Source organism: Amblyomma mixtum, chromosome 9, assembly GCF_055824585.1.
Source record: "Amblyomma mixtum isolate Tamu chromosome 9, ASM5582458v1, whole genome shotgun sequence".
In the NCBI taxonomy this organism is placed as follows: Eukaryota; Metazoa; Arthropoda; class Arachnida; order Ixodida; family Ixodidae; genus Amblyomma; species Amblyomma mixtum.
This window is the reverse complement of record NC_143020.1, coordinates 40,832,496-40,859,526: the sequence shown is the minus strand read 5'-3', so window position 1 is coordinate 40,859,526 and position 27,031 is coordinate 40,832,496. Positions and strand designations below refer to the sequence as shown.

The 27,031-nt window shown below is 45.3% G+C and overlaps 1 protein-coding gene across 1 annotated transcript; it reads right to left on the bottom strand.

Annotated features, from left to right (window-relative positions):
* Positions 1-5,859: 5,859 nt before the first annotated feature.
* Positions 5,860-23,076, bottom strand: LOC149328824 (uncharacterized). The gene is made up of 8 exons (XM_089559104.1): positions 22,861-23,076; positions 21,096-21,138; positions 17,619-17,942; positions 16,239-16,550; positions 12,292-12,612; positions 11,354-11,665; positions 8,990-9,310; positions 5,860-6,164 (listed from the first exon to the last, which is right to left on the bottom strand). The coding sequence occupies exons 1-8, from the start codon at positions 23,074-23,076 to the stop codon at positions 5,860-5,862; spliced, it is 2,154 nt and encodes a 717-aa protein (XP_089415230.1).
* Between the last annotated feature and the right edge of the window lie 3,955 nt (positions 23,077-27,031).

Genomic DNA, 27,031 nt, shown 5'->3' with positions numbered 1-27,031 from the left:
AGAGAGGCAAGAGGGCACGAAATTGTAAAGAAAAAGGTTGTGTTCGGTTGCTGCAGGTTCAGGAGAAAACAAGCAAGGATAAACACGGGCTGTCTTTGACAGCAGAAAACGGTCATGCTGTTCCGAGCTGTTTTTAGAAAAGGAATACTTGTACAGGGGCTAAAGTAAGTGCAACGGAACACCTTGAGAGTGTGGCGCAGCTTGGTTGGTTGGTTGGTTGGCCTCAAATAAAATGGCGCATACCTACTGCGGGGGAGAAGCCAAGACACAGGCGGTGAACTGCTGGAAAGAGGAACGAAGGACAGCAACTCTGGCGTTCGTCTTCCTGGTTCTCTAAGCCTATGGACGTCATATAATAATCGGCATGGTAACTCCAGCGCTCGCTCACCCTTTTTTATGTAGTGTTATCGGAGCCACAACTATAAACAGTAATGAAGTGGCGTCAAGACGTAATGAAGTGACGTCAAGGCAACCGTGCGGCTCAAGAACGTGGCGGTCGAGCGAGCATGAGATGGCATCGCCTTGCCGACACATGAATGGGTTAATCCGGGCATCGCGAAAGTTCAATTCCAGCCACTGCACCTAGGCGTGGCAAAGGTGGTAAGGTTTAAGGGCTCACTCGAGTTCATGTCTTCTAGGAGTTAGAGTAGTGTAGAAGAAATAACTTCAACAGCTTACGGAAAGTAATATGCAGCGCAAAAAACAGGGACAGCAGAAAAGACACAAACAACAGGACTGGCGCTTCCTGAAGATGAGCCACCGACTAGCCCATACCAAAATTTTGATTAACTTCAACAGCCCCGTCGTCGACAACGCAATATTGGGCCACCAGCGGGGATACCCTACTACTCTATCGTTGTGTGTTCAGAACCTGTCCGTACGCGAGCAGCTCGCGGTTAGGGTTGTCTCTGCTTGAATGCCTCCCTCTTATTTTGAGCTTTTAGGGTCCACCCTCGCAGCAATGTGCAGCCTGCTGACATGCATGGTTGCCATCTAGGATTCTCCTGCTGCCTGTAAGGTCTATACAGTGATGTTGCCTGCAATAACAACTTTCAACCACAGAGACAAATTAGTCTGTTATGGTCGGTTCTTTCGAAAAAGGCGTGAAAAGCATGTAATTTTTTTAACGTTAATTTTTAGTTTAGAAGTAACAGTAAGCATGCTGTGTCTAAACACTATCCTAGTTTACCGAAAAATAATTCATCGTCATTCAGGCAGACGACTCTGAACCTTGTTCATTGTCATGCAAACTCAGAAGTACCAAAATTCAGCCTTTCGTCTTCGCTAAGGATTGATTCTGGTGACTATACAAGGCCAATTTTTATCCTTCTATGGACATATTGTTACGAAGAAGACGAAGCTGGCAGTGGCGCGAGACACACTGACCGATCCCCCGCCGTGGGTATGTGCCATTAAGCCTGAGACCATCGCCATCATCATCATCAGAGAGATCGCGCTAGGCCAGCGGCCATTAAATCATCTCTTGTCCATCGTTCATCACGCCTCATTCTTCGGCTGGCCGCCACGTTACATTTGGTGTGAGGTGCTGGGGTCCCTTCATCGCCATCCTGGTCCCGGAGCTTCGGTGTCGTGCGCCTGGCTTGGACGTCGGTCGTGAGTACCTGGTCTGCCCCGCCCGGCCGTGCCCCAGTCCGCCCGACCTGAACCGACCTAGCCGCTCACCCCAGCCCCGTCCCCCGCCCGGACCACAAGACACGACGAACTGACGACGTCGCCGCGACCAGAATGCCCGACCGACCCAAGACACTGCCCACACGTGAGGACACCGCTCCCCTGCCCCTGCCGTTCGGTGCGTCCAAGGACCTCGGCCGTCAGCTCCTGGCACCCTATGGCCCGGATGCTTCGTGGAACGGGAATCATTCGCCTATCATCTCATTCACCATGGCGGCCTGCACTTCACCACCTTGCCACTTCTTTGTCTATCACCGTATCGCGCATGATTTCATCGATGTCTTCTTGTTTTTACGATCGGGATGGTCACGCGGTAGCCCGGAGTAATGTTACGAAGAAGACGAAGCTGATAGTGGCACGGGACGGAGCGCTCGCGTTAGGCCAGTGGCCATTAAATCATTTCTTGTCCGTCGTTCATCACGCCTTATTCTTCTCCTGGCCGCCACGAAACAATATTCTCTCAAAGGCAAGGTTAAATTGCCAAAGAGAGTGCAACCTGTGAACTTCCATTTCGTTGGATGGTTTAGGTTGGTTTATTGTGATTTAACGTCACAAAGGGACTCAGGATATGAGAGAAGCTGTAGTGAAGGGCTTCGGAAATTTCGATCACCTGGGGCTATTTAACGTGCACTTACATCGCACAGTCACGGGCCTCTAGAATTCCGCCTTCATCGAAATTCAGCCGGCACAGCCGGGATCGAACCCGCGTCTTTCGGGTCAGCAGCCGTGAGCCGTAACCAATGAGCCACCCCGGCGGGGCCGTTTCGTTGGCGACGCAGATATTATCGCCATTACCCTGTGAATTGAAGCAAAAGATTTTCCTTAGGACACAATAAACTGAAGCTGACGGCTATATCATCTAGCCCCTAGAAACTGACAGGAAGACACAACATAAAAACAGCCTTGTGGCTATTATATTGTCATACAGATTCTGTTTTCTATCTTTGTTCTCAACTTTCTTTGCATTGCGTGCCTTTGACAGCCGAACAGCAGTCAGCGGCAACAGAAAAACTCATTTGTTCCTTCTATGCTACATGCGCGGGTCCCGGCCGTTCACACTTTAAAACGCAGAAATACGATTCACGCGATTCTGCCAGCGCGGAAAGATTGATAAATTCCGTTCACAGGGGCCGTACCCCGCTGCGCTCCTCGCGGGCAAGGCCGTGTTTCGAACGACCTTCGCAGCCTTGCATTCATGTGTTCTATCCTTGGGCGAAGAAGTGGTGGCCTTGTGGTAGAGCATCCGCCTCGCGTTCTGGAAGTGCTGGGTTCGAACCCTAGTGCCGCCGAGTACCCACCGATTTTTCTAATGGGTACAGGGTTTCCCCTGGCCTGGTGCTCGGCTCTTCTGGGGTGAAATGCTTAGAAAAAGGGTCTTGACCACTGTTGCGTTGACAGGCCAGTGATTCATTTCGCCGTAAAACAAACCTAAATCCGCCTTGTGCGGTAGAAGCCTAACTGTTGCCCTTTTATTTTATTACTGCTGCTGATGCTGCTGCCAGCAGATCAGTGCAGGGGTCAGAGTGGAGGCGCTCAGGGAGTTTTTCCCTGCGGAAGGGCTGCTTTGTCGTCACGTATGAGGAAAGGCCGTTGGGCTTGTCTGCTGGCATTCTAACAGCGTTGGTCGAAGGGGACAAGTTTTTTGCTTTGTCCCTGCGACGATTTGCCCACAGTGACGGGATTTGAAGGCGAAGGCTACATTCCCAAGCAGTGCAACCCTAGAAAGCCGAGCACCAGGCCGGGGCATAGCTTATACCAATTTTGAGAAAACCGGTGAATTCCCGGCCGGCGGCGGGAGTCGAACCCACCACCTCCCGAAGCCGAGGCGGGTGCTCTACCACGAGGCCACGGCTGCGGGTCCCTGAACAGCGCTGTGAGGGAGGGGAAGGAAGACGGCAAGGAACCGCTTTCAGGCTTTTGGCTGCGAGTGGTAGAAAGTTGATAGTGCAGGAAATGAGAAGTTCATGTTGAACATAACATACTCGGGCACTCGAGCTCGGTAGGTCGTGATGTGAGAAGTGTCCATAAGAGGAAATGAGATAAGACGCTAAGCAATCGATCTCTTTGTCAAAGTCTCATTTCTACGTTGTTAATTGCACGATGCTCCTTGTCTAAGAGAGTGTGTGCGTCTAATTTCTGCGAGTGACTTGTTTCCTCTTTATCGGTTTTAGGCTACCTTTATTCATTGCCTGCACGATCCCTTCCATATCGTACCACTTTATGTCGCTTACCTTATGCTTATTGAAAACCTCTGTCAGCTCTGCCAGCTCTCTCCTATATATGGGGTTAGAGGCGTCTATGGTTTCGCGTTTTTTAATCAGGTCTGCGCTCTCCTGCGACAGCTGTGTGTTATCGTCCTGTGCAGTTACACTTGTTAATAATGCTACTGCGCTCTCCGTAATTATATTCGCGAGAATATCACTCACTTCCTTCACGCACATTTCCTCGTGCTTCGTTAACGCTGAATATCTGTTCTCCAGTGACATCCGGATTTCAACTACTTTAAGTTTTACGGCTTGCTCCTTGGCCTGGTCCTTCCTTACCAGATTTTTCTTTCTCTTTTCGAATCAGGGCTAACTTTAGATCTGATCGCACTATGGTCACTACGACCTCACCTTTCAGAGCACCTCCACTTGCTGCAACTATGTCAGCCTGTGCGCACTATATGAACTGTATTTTATTTTTAGTCTGTATTCCGGCTGTTTTATATCGACTTCCGGCTCTGCCGTTTACGAAAGTTCATAATCCCTAAACTATTTCATTTTGCGATATCTACTAAACGCTTCCCACTCTGTTGCTAGAAGTTAAGCTGTAGTCCCCCACTGCTGTGTCGCCTTTCTGCTTCGTTGAAGTCGCCCATCAGGACTGTGAATGGCGTTTTCAGTCTACTAATTGCCAGTTCCAAGTCTTCATAGAACCTTATGACTATCTCACCTCCATGACTGCATGTAGATGCGTGGGATCTAACGTCCCAACAGAACTCAGGCTACGAGGGACGCCGCAGTGGAAGGCACCGAATATTTTCGACCAAATCGTGTTCTTTAACGTGCACTGACATTGCACAACACACGTGGCTCTAGCATTTCGCCTCCATCTAAATGCGACCGCCGCGGCCGGGATCGAACCCACGTCTTTCAGGTCACCAGCTGAGCACAATAACCAGTCAGCCATCTTAACGGCGACCAGAAACTTTGAATACTGGAAAATTGTAAGGTGCTGTTATGAAAATATTAAAGGTAATAGTCCATTCCTCTGGTGTGTACTTATATATTTCTTTTAAAGTTTGTCCATGGCTACATCGAGCAGTTAATACTGCCATAAAAAAACAATGGGCAATGCTTTTGACGATAGCAAAAAAGTTAATAGCAAAAATGCAAGCCTGTTGACGAGAGATCCGCGGGTATGTTGATTGTAGTTGCGAAATCTTCATGTACGAAAAAAAATAGCCTTTATAAACTCTTTCGTGCAAAAATGCTTTTTTTTCCAGAATTGTTGGGTACGATCCAGCTGACGCGAGCCTCCATGTTCACCACCATGACAGCGTGAAGCGCGCAGGCCATCTCATTTACGTGCCACATAAATCTAGCGGTTTCAGTGGCTGACAAGTGTCGCTGTGAAAAACATTTCAGCCTTAACTGTAATGAAAATACAGTGCCCTTTTCCAGCACAAGCCTAGATTACGATGCCATCAAAAACACATATCTGCTTGCGTAAATGACTAGAAAACTGCCCATACTGCTACTTTAAAACCTTCTTGCTTGAAATTGTATTATGTTATTCTAAAACGATATTAAGGCACACAATGATTTTTCCTTTTTATATCAAACCGAACAGCCTTCTGATGTAAAGCAGGGTCGGAGTAATCTGTTCCAGGCGGCGTGGAAAGTAAGCTATCCCATACCTGCTCACTTACTCATTGTAGCAGTGAAATCAGTGATGAATTCGCACTCGTGTGAAATGTGACCAGCCTCGATTGTTTTTCGAGGATGAGTCCTGTTTCCATGCACCGTAATGACTAAATTGCGTGACTTGCTCCCCTTACTGACATTAGGGAGGAAAGTTTTACTTTGTGGCCTATGAAATGAAAGAATAATGTTGGCCTGAAAGAGTAGATCCCTCAAGGATGAGCTTCTGAGTGTACCTTTCCAATGTAATTTGCTTGCCTAGTTACTCACATTTTGGAGTGTCGACGAAAAGGAAATTATACTCCTGCATGCGCTGGCCCTTGTGAACGTTGGTCAACGTCACGTCGCAGCTGTATTCGGAGCCAGGTTCAAGGCCGTCCACCGTGACAACCGAGGTAAGCCCGTCGTGGTTGGTGCAAGTGAAACGGTGGGTGGTGGCGCCACCTAGAAGCTGACAGTAACCATCGCAGTCGTCCAGGAGACAGCTCTTCACATCCGACACATGAATCACAATTTGCACCGAAGTATTGCTGGTGGCTGTAGCCTCTGCCCTGAATTTTCCAGGGGCTTCGGGGTGGGGGAGGAGAAAATGAATAAAAAAGCAGACAGTGAATATACATTACTTAGTGGTGCATGCATTTTTTGCGCACATGCGTTGGCATGATGAATAGTGCGAGTAGTTTAAGGCGAAAGCAAGACGACCAGCGTAAACTGAAAACTAGTTCGAATTTTTTTTTTGCGTAAACATTGATTAGTCGTTCTCTTTGTATATGTGGACGTTTGTTTGCTAGCGGAACACACATTTATTGCTGTGAAAACTGAATTTATTTTTGCACTATTTTTCTCGCCACTTCGTTTTAATTAGTGCCCTAAATAACTTACGCTTCCAGATAGTGTTTAAGATAGGGATGGCAGTTTTGCCTAATTTCAGCGATCCCAGCATGAAAATTTTATGACGCTACCGCAGCTTACGCCGATGCATTATCCTATTTTACTCTCTATCCAATAGTTTTTAAAAGCGCCTCACTAAATGAGAATAACTTATTCCTCAAAGCGCGGCAATTTATCAATAAAGGTAAAGTTTAATTTCTCCTCAGGGTCGCTTTATATGACAAAAAGCTGTTTACAATAAAGAGGGACTACCTATTTTTGGACAAACTTGCGCGCATCAAGGAGTGATTAACTTTAGAGAGACATGCTAAGAAGAAAAACGGTAACCTGTTGTTTTCCAGGCTAACACAAGTAGCACAGGAGAACGGAAACGCTTGAGTGGCTGCTGGGAAGCCAGGAGTTGAGATGGTGTGAAGAAATTTGGTCACAGTATAGTTAGGATCGACACATAAGGCCTGAGTGAGTTTTAGGTGAAAAATCTTTTGTTCTGCAGCCAATCATATAGAGGGAATACATGTAAGTATATAAGGTATATAATTGATATCGTCCACATCAGGCGCCGGAGGCACCACTTCTCTTGTTCATGCAGAAATAACAAGATTAATACAGTGACTCTTGCACGACAAACACAAGAATTATCTTCGTTAAGGGGCCGCAATCAAGAGCTACATTTACTTCCCAACCTTCGGTTCTGTGGTTCAATTATGCCTTTTTACTTTACGTTCCAGAAAATGAGTAGCTCTTTGTAAGCACTCACTGATTGCATATGACCAAAATGTCCAGCCTCAGCAAGTTACCTTTTTTTTACTTCTTGTTACCCTGTTTTCGAGATATCAAAATGCATAGTTTGCAGCATTTTCACTTATAATTATGTTCAAAATTAACCGCTTAGACTGCGGCACCATTACTAGCAACGTTCAACCGGAAGTGTTCCTCAGTTTTAGTAGCGACGACACCCTCCATTCAAGGGTTTATTGACCTCTTTGCCAAGATAGATAAAAGCACTCCGATTCGAAGCTAATCTAGAAGCTTGATTGATTTTTAAGAGGTGGAGAAAAAAATGCTTCAGTCTTATACTAACTACAGTCCGCTTAAAAACTTATATATAGTGATTTTCTGCATGCGGCGCGGTTGCTAATTGCGAACGCTTGGACGCTGTTTAACTCAGATGACCCTACCATGAAGTTCGAACTATGCGGTCAGGCATGTCGAGTACCACTATAAATCGTAATTATTCTAAACATAACAGTGCATATTTTTTATTCACGCATTTTGTATCGCAATAGATTGGCTGAGCTGTTAAAAGATCGCTTTGTCGTGATAATCCTACATTGCAGAGAATCTGACGTTCACGGATGGCTGCTCGCATTGGCGGCGGTGATGTCCAGTTAACCTGAGAGTATTTGAGCCAGTCGGTCTGTAGATTGGTTTGAGGCGCAGAGAAACCGTCAATTCAATGCTAAGTGGCCAGCCCAGACCGAACAAATGAAGTATTTCAGGGGTTTTTCAGCTCTTGCTCGCCAGCTCAAGTAGGGCATTCGCTTATAGCCCCGACATGTATTGTACACACTTTTCTATAATTCATTGTGTTACTTTCTTTTGTTATCAACAAGTCAAAGTCGGCATGAAAAGTTGTATGGTTCTGTGAAATAACACCGTCATAACCATGCAATCCCTATACGTGAGCATTGATAATACCGAGGAAAGGTTCAGGATTCTTATCAGTGTTGTGTTACGTTCTTTTGTTTTCAACAAGTCAAAGCCGCCATAAAAAGTTGCATGGTTCCGTCAAATAACACAGAGACTGCATAGAGACCTCTTGTATTAGTAAATACCAATGGATTTTAAAATAAGCAGCATATAGGTGAAGTAGAAAAAATTAATAAATGTCAGGAGCAAGATTTATGAATAAATTATGAAATGAAAACACAATGTGATGCGTTAGCTAAAAATACAATGAATAGAAAACGCTGAAGTTTGAAACGAAGCCTAAGACCTAAAATATCATGCTGAGAAGGAAAGTTCAGGGTAATTCGTTGATTGGAGAAGCAGCGCACTACGAAAACACCCGAGGGGACGCGTGGGCTCCGCCTTGAGGGTATGAAAGCCTTCATGGGTCTCTTCAGCGACCTGGGGTCTTTTTTGGTTTTCATTTCGCAGACAGATACACTGTTATTTTATTTACAAGCGCGCAAAGATTAAACTACCCGTATGAGGGCAATGTAATAGCACTAGAAATTCCTCCAGCACAAGCAGTCCTTCTAAGTCACCTAGATTTTGCCTACATGCCTATATATACCAAAGCGGTCGTTATCTACTTTACATCACAAAGAAGTTGCTTTACAACACAAAGAAGTTGAAAATCATGCCTCCCTGCCGCCAAAGCAGCAATATGCGGCCATGAATTTTTTTAGCTGGTTTTGGTGATAGAATGTTTCTATTTTGTATCATTATTAATATGAAAGATATCAAATTATTCAGCGTTCTTGGACGCGCCATACCTGATCCCGGAATGAATATTCCTCCCAGTGTGACTCCCGCAGACGTACGGCCAGGTGGCCCGTTGCTGTGGGTCCGAATGTTGAAGCTTACGTTGGTACAGGCCTCTAGATGCCCACACGTGATGCGCGTTTGTTCCGGGTGAAGGATGGTGCCATTGCGGCACGAGTCCACGTGGTAGTGCTCATTGCCACCGCTGCCACCCTCGTCGTCAGTGACAGCGACCCAGTAGTAGTCAAAGTGGCCCTCCGGCCGTTGCCATGTTACGGTGAAGGAGTCGACTCCAATGTCTTCTAGGGTCAGTTTTTTAACATCCGGTGGAACTGCAGGGGACATTAGTGGTTGCATGGATTCCTTACACAATGAATAAATATTGTTGCACGGTTCATAACATAACGTTCGTGCTTTTCCGTTATCATTACTCTAATTCTCTTTTAGAGTTATCCTATCAAATGCTGGGCACAAGAAGCATAGACGTCAATTCTTTGATGCTGCTTGGAGAAGCGTTTAAAAAATTATAACGTCCCTAAAGTCCGTACGACAACGCATTCCTACACTCTGTTCGCATTTTTTGCTCAAGCTCGCATAAAAGAAACAGCGATGAAGCGGTGCTGAAAAGCGACGTTCTTAACACACATGTATTTCAGCTCGCTGCTGCCGGCCTATACATCAACTGACACCGTCTTTAACAGTTAATTACAGCCCCTGATACAGGCAGAAATATTAAGCGGCAAAAACCAGAAACAAAATACTTTTTGTAATATCACAAGGTGAGAATAATTTCTGAACGGTTTCCTCCTGTTTATGCTCACAAACAGACAGCGGATTGGCCACCGCGGTGGCTCAGTGGTTATGGCCCGAAAGACCCGAAAGACGCGGGCTCGATACCGGCCGCGATGATCAAATTTCGGTCGAGATGAAATTACAGAGGCCCATGTATGTACGAACTCGGTGAAAGTAAAAGAACCCTAGGTGGTCGAAATTTACAGAGCCCTTCTCTACGGCATCCCTTATAAGAGTTGAAATCTGGGTTAGTTGGTACAAACTTAAGAAAAACCAGCCAAAAAGACGGGGACAAAGGAGAGACGAGGCACACACAACGACTGGACTATCAACTGTGCTTTATTGAAAAACAGCCAGTTTCCCAGGAAACCTAACGCCACCGCAAAACCAGCACAAAAGACCTCGAGCTCGTAAGATAGTCAAGGTGCAGTGTCAACGGGACAAGTAGCCTAAATCTTTCTGCATCAATGTTATAGACGCCGTGCTAATACAGTTATCTCCATGATTAATAATGTGAAATGCTTCGAGGATTTCCCGCTGAACCTTACTCTTGCCTCTGTCACTTTTCTCAGTAGAGGCAAGGGTAAGGTTGAGCGGGAAATCCTCGAAACATTTCTCATTAGTAATCATGGAGATAACTGTATTAGCACGGCGTCTACCACGTTGATGCAGAAAGAGGTTACTTGTCCCGTTGACACTGCAGCTTGACTATCTTACGAGCTCGCGGTTTTTTGTGCTGGTTTTGCGGTGGGGTTCAGCTGCGCATGCTCTGTTAGGTTTCCTGGGAGACTGGCTATTTTTCAATAAAGCACAGTTGATAGTCCAGCTGTTGTGTGTGCCTCGTCTCTCCTTTGTCTACGTCTTTTTGGCTGGTATATCTTATAACTTGAGTCGCTTTGAAATGTAAGTCCCCATAAGCCCATTAATCCTTATAGCGGACTCGTCCTTTTATATGTAATGAAGGGCTATGAATGAGGTCTGTAATCTCGCATGATGTCTAGAAATGTAAATTTACGGCCGCTAGCGCCATCACTACTTCCTTCCAGAGAATCCACTGCATCTAGCCCAATCTTTCGCATGGCGACACCCGCTATCCACCATTCCTTGAAAGAATAAAAAGAAGCATTTTGAATGCTGTGTTTGCCCGGAAGAAGATTGGAACGAAAAATTTATACTTCCCTTTACCGCGACACACACAATTAAGTGTACAGGAAAGCATGCGAATTTCGCGAAAAGTGAGTGCACATAGACGAAGTTTCCTCAAGAACACTCCGGTTTCCTCAAGAACACTCCGGTAAGAGAGCAGCGACTGGCATTCGGTACTTAGGGTGTGGCGGCTGCTTCGCAGGCGCGGTGTTGGGCATGATAGTCGCCTTGGTGACAGACGCATGAAAAAAAGATCACAAGAACGGCCAAACAGATGAAGGGATTGACATTTCAACTCAAAATGAACGCGACTAAGGCTAGTGTGGAGAATTGATCTTTCAATAAGTATAGTTTGTACCAGAGGCCTTTCTCTTTAGTTGAGTTCAGTATTTCTTATTTTGTTCGTAAGGCGAAACAAAACTTCCACCCAGTCTTACCGAATGTGGGCGTCTTAAATTTCGCCAATCCGGGCGTGCTTGTCACGATGTCGCTGCCGCATCGCGCACTCGACGTGACCACGACGCAGTACTCGGTGTCGGCGATGCTCTCGAAATCCAGCCACGTCTTCAACGTTTCGTGATGTGAGCAGCTCCTGCTTTGCAGGGTTGCGTCGCAAACCCCGTTAGCGTCGCAGATTTTAACGCTGTATAGGCTAACGGGGGCCCAAGGTGCAGTTGAGGGATTCCACTGCACTCGGGTCAGGGAAGAGGATTTCCACGTGGAAGTGATGTTCATCGGCTGGCCGAGGTCTGTAGTAAAAATATGCACGAGTTCCCATTGTATTCTCCTCTTCGAAATCTCAGCAACGTACAACTGTAGCACTATGTTTTATATTTGCATAAAATGGCAGAGTCATTGAAGACAAATAACATATAACCGCCTCTTATGTCAAGTCTTCTAGCGTATAGTAAGTTGGCGTGCAAAACAAACTTCAACCTGCTGTACCTTATCCTAGAGAATTTCAACCTCTCATTCGGCAGTTTTTGCTGATGGACTGTATATATGTCGCTATTTAACGCAACCTCAGCAATCATTGAAGCAGACGAAAGCTTAGGGAAATGTTTCGATTTCTTTTTCTAGTTTGTGATGTTGTTAAATAAGAAATAATTAACGTAACTTCTTTTTTTACTAGAAAAAATTGATACAGAGCAGTAGAAAACAGCGAATTTCCGACAGGACAAGTAGTAAGAACAGCTTAAACAACTACCTACCCTCCCATGAAGTGCTCCTGATTAAATTTAAATGACAACTATGTCAAACGGGTGATGCTCTTTTCACGTTCACATGACCGATGTCCCGTAGAAAGCATATGAAATGCAAACCCACAGATCTATAATCAAGTAATCATTTTAAGTAGGGCAGTAGAATGGCATACCTTTCCCTGGAATAAATATGCCTTTTACGGTGACTCCGTGGGAGGTTCGTTCTGGAGGACCATTGACGTGAGTGTAAATGGTCAGGCTGGCGTTTGTGCAGCTCTTCAAGCGGCCGCAGCTAACTTGTGTCCGGTGCGGTCGAAGTAGTGTGCCGCTGACGCACGAACCCACGTGGCTGTGTTCAGAGCTGCCTTCAGCAGCGTTGCTGTCTGTGACTTCTACCCAGTAGTAGTCGAATTGGCCCTTCGGTCGCTGCCAGGTCACAGTGAAAGAGTCGTTTCCCACGGCTGTTACCTTTGCCTCAGTAACATCAGGCAGACCTGAAAACATATTGCTTACTTCGTCAAGCTTAAGCTGGGCATGCATGAAGAACAGAGCACGGCATTTATAGGATCAAATCATAGCAGATTTTCAACACCTAATCTTGCTCTTAGTGAAAGCCAGAAACCGCTCTTCCTTTTTCAACCAAGGACCGTGTGCGAAAAAAAATTAATCGTTGAGGCAGAACGTAAGCGGCGCTCTCCTGCCTCGTTATCAGTCGTACAAATCTTTGCGAGGTTTATTTCGCAACTCACCCAGAAATGTGGCATGACCTTTATGGTTCAGGTTTCAGTGCAGCCTTCTAAACTGTTTGCGCACGAAATGTTGGGTTTCTCGCAAAGCAAAGTGTTTTACGAAAAGCATTTGATTGATTTATTTATTCACCTAGTGTGCACTGCACATTTACAAATAGTAAAAATCTTCGATGAAATCATTCATTAAAGGGCGGGTGTACAGGCGCGGTGGCTAAGTAGTTATGGTGCCCGGCTGCTGACCCGAAAGACGCGGGTTCGATCCCGGCCGCGGCGGTTGAATTTCTGAGGAGAAATTCTAGAGGCCTGTGTACTGTGCGATGTTAGTGCACGTTAAAGAACCTCAGGTGGTCGAAATTTCCGGAGCCCTTCACTACGGCGTCTCTCATAGCCTTAGTCGCTTTGGGACGTTAAACCCCATAAACCAAACCAAGCCATTTTAAGGGCGAGTTGGTATGGGGCCAAATGACTGATAATACTTAACGCGAAAAAAGGTCGCCCCGGTGGCTCAGTGGTGGTGCTAGGCTGCTGACACGAATGACGGGGGTTCGATCCCGTCCGCGGTGGTCGCATTTCGGTGGAGGAGAAATGCTAAAGACCCGTGTCCTGTGTGCTGTCAGCGCACGCTAAAGAACTCCATGTGGTCGAAATTATCTGAGCCTTCCAATACGGCGTCCCTGATAGGCTGAGTCATTTTGGGATGTTAAACGCGAGAAATCAAACCAAACAAAACTTAACGCTAAAGATAAGTTGTTTTAAAATTGAATAACGACAGTTACTTGTGTTTAAGTGTGCCGTGAACTTTTATTTTACTTTATTTTAGCCGCAGAAGTGCCTTTTCATTGCTTTGAACTAATTTAAGATATGAAGTTGATATTAACACCAAAATTTTATTACTTTAACAGAAGATATGAAATGTCTCGCTGAAATGTCTTTCACCAGTCTTTTCCTAGAGCACATGGTCTATCTTTGTTTACTTGCAGTCATAATCTCAATAAATAATTTATGGAGTGGTTAGTAGAGTGCTGAAATCAAGGTTTTATTAGACTCAGGCTAAGTGGTCCGGCTACGGGATCACTGGAACATGCCGGAAATTAACCCTGGGCACGAGATAAAGCTTCTGCATCTAAAGATCATGCACGCAATGTTGCACAACCAAATAGAAATTAATACCTGTGAACGCATCTTCAAATTCGGCACAACGAAAGTGATTTAAGGTAAACTACAAATCGTGGCTGTAATTTCGTACCTACATGTTAGACTCATTATTTTCTTGAAGTACATTATACTGAATATATGGATTTCTTGCAGCTCACTTTATATTCTTCACTCAGCACTTTATTCTCGAACAACGTTCAATAATACGTGAGTTGTGTCTCTCATTTTGCAATACTTGCACTTCCCTCGTGCACTGTAGGCTATTATTTTTCTAGCTGAAGATTTTTCGCGCCATACTGTAGCTCGTTGTCTCATAGAACTTTATAATGCATACCTTCGAACCACAAAGTTGATTATTTTTTGTAGTAAATTACAAATGATGGTTTGATCACTGACGAAATTTTGATTTGTTGTCTGTTGCACTATCAATTTTGTTTTGCCTAATGTTGTTGCATTCGACAAGACTACGTTTCAGCGGCAGCCGGTACTAGAGTTTCAGGTAGGCATATGAACAGAGGTTCCAGTAGTGGAAACATGAAAGTCGCACCTATTGAATAATACGGGATACATGTATTCCCAGAATGACGGCTACGATATGAAGATGAGCTTCGGTTTTGTTTACTGGTTTATTGGGGTTTAGCGTCCCAAAGCAACTCAAGCTATGAGGGGCGCCGTAGTGAAAGGCTCCGGAAATTTCGACCACCTGGGGTTCTTCAACGTGCACTGACATCACACAGTACACGGGCCTCTAGAATTTTGCCTTCTTCGAAATTCGGCCGCCGCGGCCGGGATCGAACCCGCGTCTTTCGGGTCTGCAGCCGAGCGCCGTAACCACTGAGCCATCGCGGCGGGTGAAGATGAGCTTCAATAGAAGAAAAAGTATAGAGACTCTCAAGGCAAGTGTCGGACCTAACGCACAAACTAGGCTTCCCGCGAGCCTGGAGGCTGACAAAATTTTATCTTCATTAAAATATTGCATTCCTTGAAACATATAGAAAGGTGGAGATGTCACTGTCTTAGAGGATCAAAAAAGCGCTGCAGCACTCACCAAGAACTCATGTTCAGTGTAAACATGAATTTGACATAGAAGTGAAAATTGCCAGTCAAGGATTTAGACAGGAAAATCTACAAAAACGAGCTGCAGAGTTGCGTTTTTGAGAACAGAGGTGGGGACTGCAGCATATATTAAAAACACGAAGTTTATGCTTTCGCAAGCATAACTGGCTACACAAATTCCACGATGAAGCGGTTAGGTCTGACGTCTTCCAAAACCGAAAAAATTAATGAAAGGACCTTAATTGCATTTACTGGTTGGGACAGAGTGGTTAACGCTGGGTCAGGATAACAGAAATTGATGGTAAAGCTCAGTGACAGAGCAAGAACACGCAATTACACATAAGCGACAAAAAGAACAATAAAAATGGCTGGGCCTCAACGCGGCTTCAACCTAGTTCTACGAGCGCTAAGGATGGTCTAAACTGTGTCAAATAAAATGTCAAGGTCGAGGTCGAGCGTCAAGGTAAGGTACTCAATGATCATAGTCATGTAATCACGTGGTCATACTACCATAGCTTGGCTGATAACACTACGCATTTAAGTTCGGTTTGACCTTATGAGGCATTGAAGGTTATTGTTGACTTGGTGCCCACTATCTAGAATGAAATATCAAGGTCTAGGTTCAAGCTACGGTACCCAATGGTCATAGTCATATGATCGAGTGGTCACACTACCATAGCTTGGGCCACACCACCACGCAGTTAAGTTCGGTTCAACCTTGTGAGAGATTGAAGGTCATTGTCGGTGTGGTGCCCACTGGCTAAAATCAAATGTCAAGGTCATGTTCGAAGGTCAAGGTCAGGAACCCAGTGCACATAGTCGTACTACCATAGCTTGGGCCATACCAACATGCACTTAATTTTGATTCGACCGTGTGAGCCATTGCACGTCATTGTGGACGTGGTGTCGACTGTCTCAAATCAAATGTCAAGGTCAAATTTCAAGGTCAGGTAGCCAATGGTGATAATCACAAGATCACGTGGTCCTGCTACCATAGCTTGGGCCATACCACCCCAGAGTTACGTCTGGTTCGACATTGTGAGGCAATGATGGTCACTGTCTCATCCACATCGAAATCGGAAGTGTACGCCGAGGAGAGAGCTCTCGCTCCAAAACGTAACAAGGCTTATCGCTACGTAGGTTTATTGATGCACGCTTACGGAAAGCAGGTGTCCGGACAGTCGCCGCTGCTGGAGTGCTGCGCATGACGTCAGCACCACAGCTGGTCGTCGCCGTCACCAGGACGCAGTACGGTGTGTCTATAGTGCTGTCGAAGTCCAGCATCGTGTCTGAAGTCTCGTAGTTGGTGCAGTCCATGCCACGTGCCTCTGCATCGCACTTGCTGAAGGAGGTGCACACCTTCACCGCGTAGGGACCAAGTACTCCGGACCACTTCGATGGAGGCACCCACTTGAGCAGGCTGCGAGAGGGCGATTCACCTAGTATCTTGATGTCCTCGGGTGCATCAGGCACTGAAAGAAACAAATTACTACTGCGAAACTTGAGACTTGAAAAGAATTTTCACCTAGCAGACGGCGGGACTCGGTTTGGCTACTAGTTTCATCACGTTCGCGCTTGTCGTCCGTACAGCTGGGTCTTCCTGCTGCCCAAACTTTCAGTGTGGTTGGGTGTAGGCAAGTTCATTTAGTTTCGATGTTACGTATTTCTCCTGGCGCATTTGTCTCTGGCGCAGCAATTTGTAAAATTGTTTTAAGCCTTCACATTTATTCAGTGTCTATTATTTCACTTGTCTGTTAGCGTAAACCGGCACACAACTGTGTTGTATTTCACTACGCTAGAGCAGGTGCTCATGCACCTGCTGTGAAGCTGCGGCCCCGGCCTAATTGTATATGGCATAACGCCAGACATAAGAACTTCCATTTACGATGAGTGGCCGCTTCCCACAGTGTGCCTGTTTGCAATTCTCCTTCTTCCGCCCCAGTATTAGCCAGCATGAGAGACAGACCATTCATTAGTTATGAAAGCAGCGTCAAGACCACCAGGTTATTCCGCCGCCGCTTTAGCAGAGAGGGGGAACGATTCCACACAGAACAGAATCATCGTTTTTTCCAGAGCTTCGCTTAGCGCACATGTTGACATAACGTTGAACGCACGAATATACAATTTTATCGGAAAAATATTTAACCAATAGCTCTACTTCTATGACAGTCATGCTTAACGGCTGAGGCGCAGTGCACAGCATACGCCTATGTGACATTTATTGCTGAAAAATGTGGTTTTCTTACTTTCCATCCCAACCGCCAAGGTATCTTCTTTCAGCCCGTTGTTTGCCACATATGATTGTGCTGGTTTATCAATATTAAATCGTTTTACAGTACACCCGCAGTGGTGCGATGTCATCTTTAAGTTGCTTTAAAATAAAATGTATGTTTAGCTATAAAAGTGTGTGGTACAAAGTTGCACATGACGCGTAGTCGTTTTTTGATCAGAATTTGAACTTACACTATTCGTTCTCGGTTTATGGACGAACCCCAATCAATTGCGTTTTTGAAAGCAGCCACAATAGATGCCAAGTTCACCTTTTCCAGGGATGGAGATGTTACACAGTACGCTGGCCAAAGATGTGCTTTCAGGCGGTCCGTTACGGCGAGTCTTTATAGTGAATGTCACATTGCTGCATGCTTGCAGGTGGTCGCAAGTGATACGCGTCTGATTTGGGTGAAGGATTCTACCACTTGCGCAGTAGCCAGCTGTATGGAGTTGTGCTGCAAAGCTGTCTCCACTGGTGCCAGCCGTTACCTCTGTCCAGTAGTAGTCAAAAGGGCTGTCTGGTCGCTCCCATGTGGCTGTGAAGTAGTCCGCGCCAACGGATGCAAGGGTGAGCAGAGGTACTTCGGGAGACGCTGCAATGTAGTTTTAGACGTGTTTTAATGAAAGCGCATAATTGTACCGACGAAAGTAAGCGCTAAGTTGAGTTTTTATGAATAAAATATGGGATTCGGGAGTGCATTTTCTTGATTTCAAGATTAGCAGAGCACTCACTTTTCTGGTCAGCTACAAAAAATGCATAGTGAATGTTCTTCCGAAGCGACAAAATAGAATATTCAATATACCAATGCAACAGTAGTCCCGTGACCAACCCAGAGGTTGCATGTCATATAAAATATGAAAACAGACTTATAGACATTAGTGAAGGACTGGCTTGCGAACTTCCACTATATTGAGGTGAAATGTTCGTTCTGCAACATACGAGAAGTCCATACACGATTTCAGAAAATTAGCCATTCTGATTCATTTCGGAGGACTTAACGGAATAAAAGAATAGTAACACCTTTCGCTGATGTTTTATTGCCTGAATGGCACATTAAGGTAACACAAAAAGGATTAGACTAACTCTAAAGACCGTAGCCTCTCGGTTCACTGCTCTGAATACACCAAGGAATGTTAAAAAGTGTGCAAACTCATGTTCGATAGGTGCCAAACCTTCAAAAAAAGCAAGGAGAGCACGACAAAGGAAATTAATGAAGCGCAAAAGATCTTAGCCTTGGGTGACCTTTGCTTCAGAATCCCTTTACTTGCGTTATCAGGAAAGGAACTGGCGTCCTTGGCAATAAAGGTAAGCAAGTAGAGCGTATGGTTAGTTGGTACCTCCCTTTTTCAACCGTCAAACAGCGCACAAAAAACACCTGGATACTGAGACACTAAGCGCTCTTGATCTCGTCGTTCTTTCTTAATGCCCTGATGTTTTTGTGTGCGGTTTGAAGATGCACTTTTCAGAGCGCGCAAAATGCGATTACCATTTTTCTCTTTTTTTTGAGCATTTTACCTTTTTGCCTTCTTTCGTGCTTCAAGCCGTCAGTATAGTCAGCGCTGTATGTGTACCTTCTATCTGTGTCCGTGTCTTTTGCGCTGTTTTAAGAAGCATGACCTCTAACTATCCTGCCCTATCTACCCTTGTAAAGTCATGTAAACTGTTTTAGCGTCCAGCTTTTAATGTTTGCAGCAAGCAGTATTACGGGCTGCATTCCTTTAGAATGTTCAGCAGCGATGTTTGTTCAAACAAAACCTTGAACCGGATGAGGGCGTGGTCCGGTCGTTTGCAGTTTTCTTTTGTATTCGTTCGTTCCGCTTTTTTCTTTACATCTTCAAGGATATTTGTTATCCAACATATGAAAAGTGCATACAGGATTTCAGACAATTAACCATTCTGATTTATTTCGGGGAAGTTAACGGAATAAAAAAATAATAACACCTTTGACTGATCTTTTCAGTCGCATCTGCTCCTGCAGTTTTTGATGGAGAAAAAACTGAAAATAAAATTACCTGTTGGTTCCGCTCCGTAGAATAGCTTTGACTTGTAATATCTCTTTCCGCGCCGTCTGTTCTCTTACGTTTTGCGGATAACATACCGTAACCATCGTCATAAAATGCATCTTTGTTAAAAAAATTGATACCGCTAAATCTTTTCCGGAGGCGTTTATTATACGCAGTAGCCTATATAGGATAAGGGCATGTTGACAGAAGTCTAACTGGTATTGTTAACGTGGGAAATGTTTTAGGAAAGGTAATCACAATATTTTTGTTTTCTGATTTTACTTAAGAAGTATGATTCACCAGGGTAGAAATTTGGGCAAGTCGGTATTGATCCATAACATAAGAGTAGCGCAAAACCAGGACGGAAAAAAGGGGAGAGAACACACACCAACAACACAGGCGCTATTTTACTTCCGGCTGACGACGGTATATTACCAAACCCAACCAAGTGATCGGAACCTGAGCAAAAGTAGCGCATGCGCTGACCTAAGAAAGAAATTGAAAAAAAGGTGCGATAAAAAAAAATGCGATAAAAAATGTGTGAGATCACGGATGTTTTGAACCCAAGAAGGCCAGCTCTCGTTTAGACAAGGAAATGGATGGAGTACTAACGCATTTATCTTGTAAGGCAGCGATCTGTGCAGCTTCCACAATTTCGCGAGTTAGCTTATCTCTACTCCTAGCAACGACTGAGCATTTGTCCAAAAAAGGCACGCGCCATAGCGCCTGTGTTGGTGTGTATTCTCTCCCCTTTTGTCCGTCGTCCTGGTTTTGCGCTACTCTTATGTTATGGATTACTTAAGAAACTTTTGCACGTTTTTTTCATAAGAAAAATTTTGAAACGTTATTTGTTTTCGAAACGGTTACTTTTTTTAAGACTCCGATCATTACGCGGACTGCTACCGGCTTAGCATATTAAGCTAAATGGGCCGAGGAATATTAACTCGCTTAGACGAGCGGTGTATAGTAGCTTTCAGAAGGTCGTGAATACACTGCACTGCAAGTTGCGGTCATTTTTGAGGTTAACTGCCTGATCGTGTGTTATGGAAGATACAAGGAAATGATGTGGATGGAAGCCCGTGAGAACAGTTTTGAATATGAAAAACTTCATCTGTATTAGCATGACGGGTGCATGCGATGTCGCAGGGTTAAGATCTCAATACTATGAAGTGTTAGGTTCTGAGAAAAAAGACCATTTTTGTTGACATTTACCTGCGTCCGGAATTTATATTGCACTTTTATTCTGCATATTCGGATTATGTCGCTAATATTACCTCTTGCGAAGATGTTCAAAAATAGATGGCGTCATTCAAAGCCTAAAATGAAGTCACTGCTGAATTCAATGTAAGCGCAAAGCTCTAATGTTTAGTCTCACCGCAGGAGTCGTATATTATGTAAACGTTTCTAGCTAACGTATGCAGCTAACAGATGCGTTGCAGCGATTTGCCCACGTAAAAGCAATAGGATTTGTTTAAAAGTAATAAACAAAATTCATACAACTGGAGAGCATGAGAGAGCCGTCTTCAGGTGAAACAAGAGGATTCACGCCAAAACTCCGAAGCGGGTATCACCGAACTTTAAAAACCGAATTGTAGCAAGTCACATTACAGAATGCATCAAGTCTGTATCGCGTAAAGAACGACTTAAAATTGAGGTACTGTGCGGTACTCCTCCATTATGAATCTTTTTAGCACTCCAAAACTTTAAGAGATGCGTCAAGAACCGATGAAACGTGCACTCACCGTCTTGTTGATTCTCTTTGTAGGGGGACGAAAAGTATGTATCCTCAAAATTGCAAATGACATCGTCAGCCGCAAGAGTATCAATATATTATTTTCACAATTTCTCGTATCTTTTATAACACGAAGTTCTGTTTATGGAATTCATGCGGTCTGAAAACCTTAAGTTTCGTCTTATAGAATGTTAAATACAAGGCCTCGCTGGAGGATTTACTGGAAATACTAATTGGAGAGGAAAGCCTACGACAGCTGTATCTTATTGGTACTCACCTATGGGTCACAAACGCGGAGGCTGACAAAGAGGGTTTAGCTTAAGGTAAGGAGAACGCAGCAAGCTATGGAACGAAAAATGATAGGTGTAACGTTAAGAGATTCGAAGCGGGCGGAGTGGGTGAGGGAATAAACGCGAGTTAATGACATCCTATTCGAAATGAAGCGGAAGAAATGGGCTTGGGCAGGGCATGTAACGCGAAAGCAAGATAACCGGTGGTCCTTAAAGGTAACGGGTTGGATTACAAAAGAAGGGAAGCGTAGCAGGGGGCGGCAGAAAGTTAGGTGGGCGGATGAGACTAAGAAGTTGGCGGTGATACGGTGGCCGCAGCGGGCAAAGAAACAGGTTAATTGGAGACACATAGGAGAGGACTTTGCCCTGCAGTGGGAGTAGTCAGGGTGATGATGGTGATGGTGACTTACTTATCGTGAAAGGCGGCGTAAGTCCTGCTCAGTTAATGCCATTTACAATAGCAGCGACTGCAGCACGAAGTATTAAAATTTGAGTGGCATTCGATATGTGGAAAACGGGAGAGAACAGGTTTCCGACTACGTGCGGAGTGGAAATGTGGAAAAATTTCACAGCATAAACCGCAAAACATGGAGTTGGTATGTGCAGCCTGTGTACAATCCTACACCCGGAGCTAACCTGCGTGTGTGAATACGAGAGCACGTCCTGCGTGCGATGAGGTTCTGTAACGGTGTTACTTTTGTGTTGTTATCGAATATATCAGAGGTCAAGAATGATTTCCCTTCGATGCCTGTGAGGGGTGGTAGGTGCGCACGAAGGTGTGTTGCCCCTTCTGGAATTTTATGTAATAAAAATTAATGCAGCACAAGAGGAAGCAGAAATGCGCTTTCTACAAAGATTTCATATCTCGCTTAAAAAATATATTGGAAAACGTAGAGAGAGCGTAAGCGCCGCAGGCGGCTGCAGAAGGTTGGGAAGACGGATGAAGGTGGCTGCAGTTGGCACAGGGAAGGGTTAATTGAAGAGATATGGTATGGGCCTCTGTCCTGCAGTATGCGCTGTCAGGCTCAAGGCGAAGATAATTACGGGACGGCCACGAAAAATTCTGCGCAAGTATCCTGGTTAGCACGGTAGACTCATTACATTTTCTGCAAAATCTTGCGTGTAGAAGAATGCTTTGTCACCTGAAACTAACTCTTTGCCGTGGCTATAAATAACAAAACGGATGTACTGGATGTACTGGATGTACCTTGCCAAACTGCAAGGTAGTGGTAGCTGCGAAAACTGGAAGTGTTGGTCGAGATTTACTGGGTTTGCTCATTGTTGCGTTTTGATATCTGCCCGTTCGTGGAAGGTATGACTGCGTACACTGGCGTTTAAATTTTACAGAGAGCGAGATATAGAGGAAAGAAAAAAATTAATGACCAAAAATATTTTTAAGGACTACTGCGACATTCCCTAATGCGAAATTTGAGCTCAGAAGAATTAAAATGTGTTAGAGACTGTGAAGCAAAAAAGTGAGCTTACCTTCGGAGTGCCTCTCAGAAAGAAGGTCAAAGTAGGCCGAGCAATTATAAGTACAAAGAGGGCTCCAAGTACTAAAACCAAAAGCGGCTTACATCGGCGAGTTCCTCTCTCCTGGGGTTGTCCTCGCTGGAAACTACATGTTTCATCACTGACCAGTTTCACCTCGGCGTTCGCGGAAAGATATTCAACAAACGTCGATGTTTTTTCGTTTTCCATTCCGAATTGACAAGCTATTTTGAGCTGGCAGTTTTCGAATACGCGTTTAAGAACGAGCTTTCAGAGATTTAAGCTTCACTTTGCGTTTCGTCATAAATTCTAGCAGAATACCAGGACAATAAAGAAAGGCTGCGTTCGGTGGCGCCGATGTGTGGTGCCTCTGATCCGTGTTGAATCGCGAACTTTAAAGCCTGTTTCGTGCAAAGTGCCTGCGTTCGCCTTCTGGCCCAAATGTTAAGCTATCATCTGGCGCTCCCAGTTTGCGAGTGTTGCAAGGTTCAGCCGTATATATAAGAAGAGAGAGAAGGAAATATCACGACAACATAAAGAAGGAAGCTCCAGATGACATCCGCTCCGCAGAAAGGAAACGCGGCTGTCAACGGCACTGAAACGCTCGAAGCAGTCTGATGCCGTTTTAATCTTTATTGCATGGTCCTTCCTTGTATGGGCGTTAAGAAAACTTCCTGGTACAGAAGATTGCCATGACCACTTTTTAATCTCGCGCAACGCGCATTCCATTATAAGCGCTGTACTGGAGGGTAAGACGTCTCCTCTAGCCTCTGGTAAGATGCAAGGTTTTTCGAAAAACAACAGAACAATGGAGGATAAATGCTTATAAAACACTTTCTCTTTGAAGAGATGTAATCAGGCACGCCAGTAAAAGCAGTCACCTCTCTGCGAACACAACTATTTCTTTCACGTTCTTACACTCGCACAGTGCGCTTCAAATAGCGTGTCGTAGCATGGCGTCATGATAACGTTTATGAAAGTAGCAAAAGCGCCGAAGTAAGCCACTTGAGTGCGCTAGAAATACGTGGTATCAACGGAAGAAAACCCAGGCACAATGTATTGATAGAAAAAATGCAGATAAATACGTGAGGGCCGAGCCGTATGCGTTCTTGGCTTTGCAGCCTAGTCCAATGATAGGTAGGTTTGTCTTCTACATCAAAGGGGAAAGAACAAACTCTATTTCGCGCAATTTTATGAGAACTACTAAACAAAAAACCAGCTTATCTTTTCTGGGCACCTACGATTTATATCCAACCTCGAAGGTGCTTATATACATGAAATAAAGGCAGTGATTATGGTTTATGGTTATAAATCAAGGTCTTTAGCTAGTTTACTGCACGCGTCCCGATGCCGCAGCGCTTACGTTGACAGACATTGGCCAGCGCTTACATTGGCAAACATTGGTGTGAATGGTTGGGTGAATTACTCATATTTCGGGAAGCCCATTCCCTACGATATCTAGTGACTGACCATTGTGTTCATGGCATTGCATCCTTAGTTCCAAGCCCCACAGCCATTTTTCGCAGAGATGAAGCCAACCGTGAGGTTGTAGAACCTTTCATGTTATCAAAAGCGGAAATTGGTGCAGTAGCCTATCGCATCGATTCATAGAGAAGGTTTTTCCTTCGAGAGCCATTTCTAAAACGTCCTGCTGTTTGATGAGCGTTTCAGTTACGTTTGACCTTGGCTCTTTGCTGAGCTTTGCAATCACCACAGCTCGTTATGATTTTGATTGCGGTTGGACGTTTTTTTGCAGTTTACTTATCTTGTTCTGTCTAGTTGCGAATTAAATAAGTCTGCTTTGCAATAAAGTCTCAGCTACGGCTCAGCACCTGTCCAGCCTGCTTTGTTGGTGTCTTTTCTGGTCCCCTTTTTGCTGTTTCAAACGACAATGTGCGTGAACTTGCCCGAAATCACAAGCGTCAAAGCAGTCAAAGGCCTAATAACGGTCAGAGATGGAGGCGTATCTTCAGGGTGGACTTGCAGCGAGGAGGGCAACTTAACACATATTCCAAACCGACTGACACTTTCGCATGTGAGGGAGCAAAACCGAAACTATAGAGCAGTATGATTCAGTTGCCGGCGTGCGCTACCTTCTTGCCGCACGCCCGTGATATCTGCAACAGCATGTCCCCTAGAACTTCCGCTGCCTCGCAGTTAGACATCGGAAATAGCTTTGTCTTTAAGAAAAGAGAAAGCTGGGATGCCGGAAAGTGCAGGAGGGGGATGTGATATCTGCGACTCACAAAGGAAGAACACTAAGATGAGGAACTTAGACACAGGCGTAGCCGGAGCTGGCGCGATTCGTTTAGAGCGTTTGCACTACTGGTCGCGTTTTGAGCCCCCGAGTTATGCTTATCCTACGGATAGAATTCAAAATGGCGGCCTACATAGCAAGAACATTGCATCCCAGTGGCTGCCATGGTAACCGAGATGGTTATATAATGCAATAAAATAATTAATAACAGATGGCAGCGTGATGCCCGAGCACCAAAACTCGAAAATAAGTTATGTCGATCCAGTGTATACATGGCAGGCGTCAAAGTCAAGTCATTTAGTACCGACATTCATGTAAATTTTGTGGGCCAATCGTTTGACGCAGAATGTTAAACATGATGTCATACGATTTAGTATTTCGTGCAGCATAAACCAAAAAGTTGAGATGGAGCCTAGCTTGAGGCAGGAATTTGAACCGGCTACCTTGTACCCCAAATTCCAAGCCTTCATGATTCTTCATATGAACATTGCAGCCAGGAACTCCGTAACAGGGGGGGGGGGGGCAGAGGGAGCAGCCGCTCTATAAATTTTCTTTAGGGGGGGGGAGGGGGCTGGATCTTTCCTGATAGCTGATGCGGTTCGCCCGATCGGCGGTGCTCGCCGCTTTGATCTAAGCACATAGACGTACCAAACGGAGACTTATACCGGTTGTTACATGGGGCTCGCCTGCGACCTTTCACCACTGTCGCACGCTAGCCCCGAGAGTAGCGTTGACCTGGTGGCGTGGTGTCCCACGGAGAGCATCGGCTGGTTCCGGCAAAGGACGATGGCATCGTCTAACAAGAACAAAGTTTAATACTGCATCTCGTACGAACGGCAAGAGAAGCTGGCCCCAGAGACAAATCTGGCCCGCCCACACAACAGGTGTCTCGACGGCGACCTTTCTCTATGACCTAGCGGCGGGAGCATCCTTCAGAGGGATAGGAGGAAGGTTCCGAAGACGCGAACGTGTCGAGCCAGCGGTCATGTTCATGGCAAGCGTCGGTGACTCAGACCCGGCGGCTCCATGATCCGGATCCATCCGGCCCGGGGTTTACACTCCCGCCCCGAGCGCCGTGCTCTCACAAGCGTTTTCACAGACGCACGCACGCACACGGCGACATGTGGCGAGTGGATCGGTCTGGACACGATTCCCGAGACGGCTCTGGGCGGCAGTCGGCCAAGCGAATTGTCCGTTGCTTGGAATTATACTCCTGCGTCCACTGCAGCCGCGTTGATCTCGCACGGCGGTGGCCAAACGTAACGCGGTCTACTTCCATGTCTGGCATCCCTTCAGTGTATTTTTTAATAACTGCAGATTTAAAATGCCGTTGTGTCGGAAGATATCTCGGTCTCAAAAGAAGATTAAAAACTTCTTCCTGCCTGGGACGAATCGTTTAGGCCATGGAAGCGAACTGGCATAAAGTATATTGCGTCGCATTTTTTGTCACTACTTTGATTATTGATGTGTTTGTAATGCCCCTTCGTATTTGTATTTTGGCTGGCAGCGCTGAGCAGCTCTCATGAAAGTCAACCAGATGAGCGTGCGATAGGAGCAGCAAATATTGACGGTACGTTTTTGCAATGTTTTATTTCAACCGTGCTCTTCATGTGCCGTTCATGAACTTTTTTGTGTGTCATCCATGTTTTGCATATCTTGCTATACTTTTTCTTTGAAAGAATACCGTATATACTCGTGTAAGGGCCGCCCGCCTGTAAAAGTCGCACCCCGAACTTGGCCACCAGTAATTCGAAAAAAAAGTAAGCCAAAAACTGTTTCATGCGCGCGTAATTTTCGCCGCGTAAAAATCGCTACGTCCACGAACGCGTCGTCCCGCGTGCCGTGCTCGGCCTGGAACCCAGCACACGCGGTCCGTCATCGATGCTAGCTCGCTCGGCGTTCGTACCA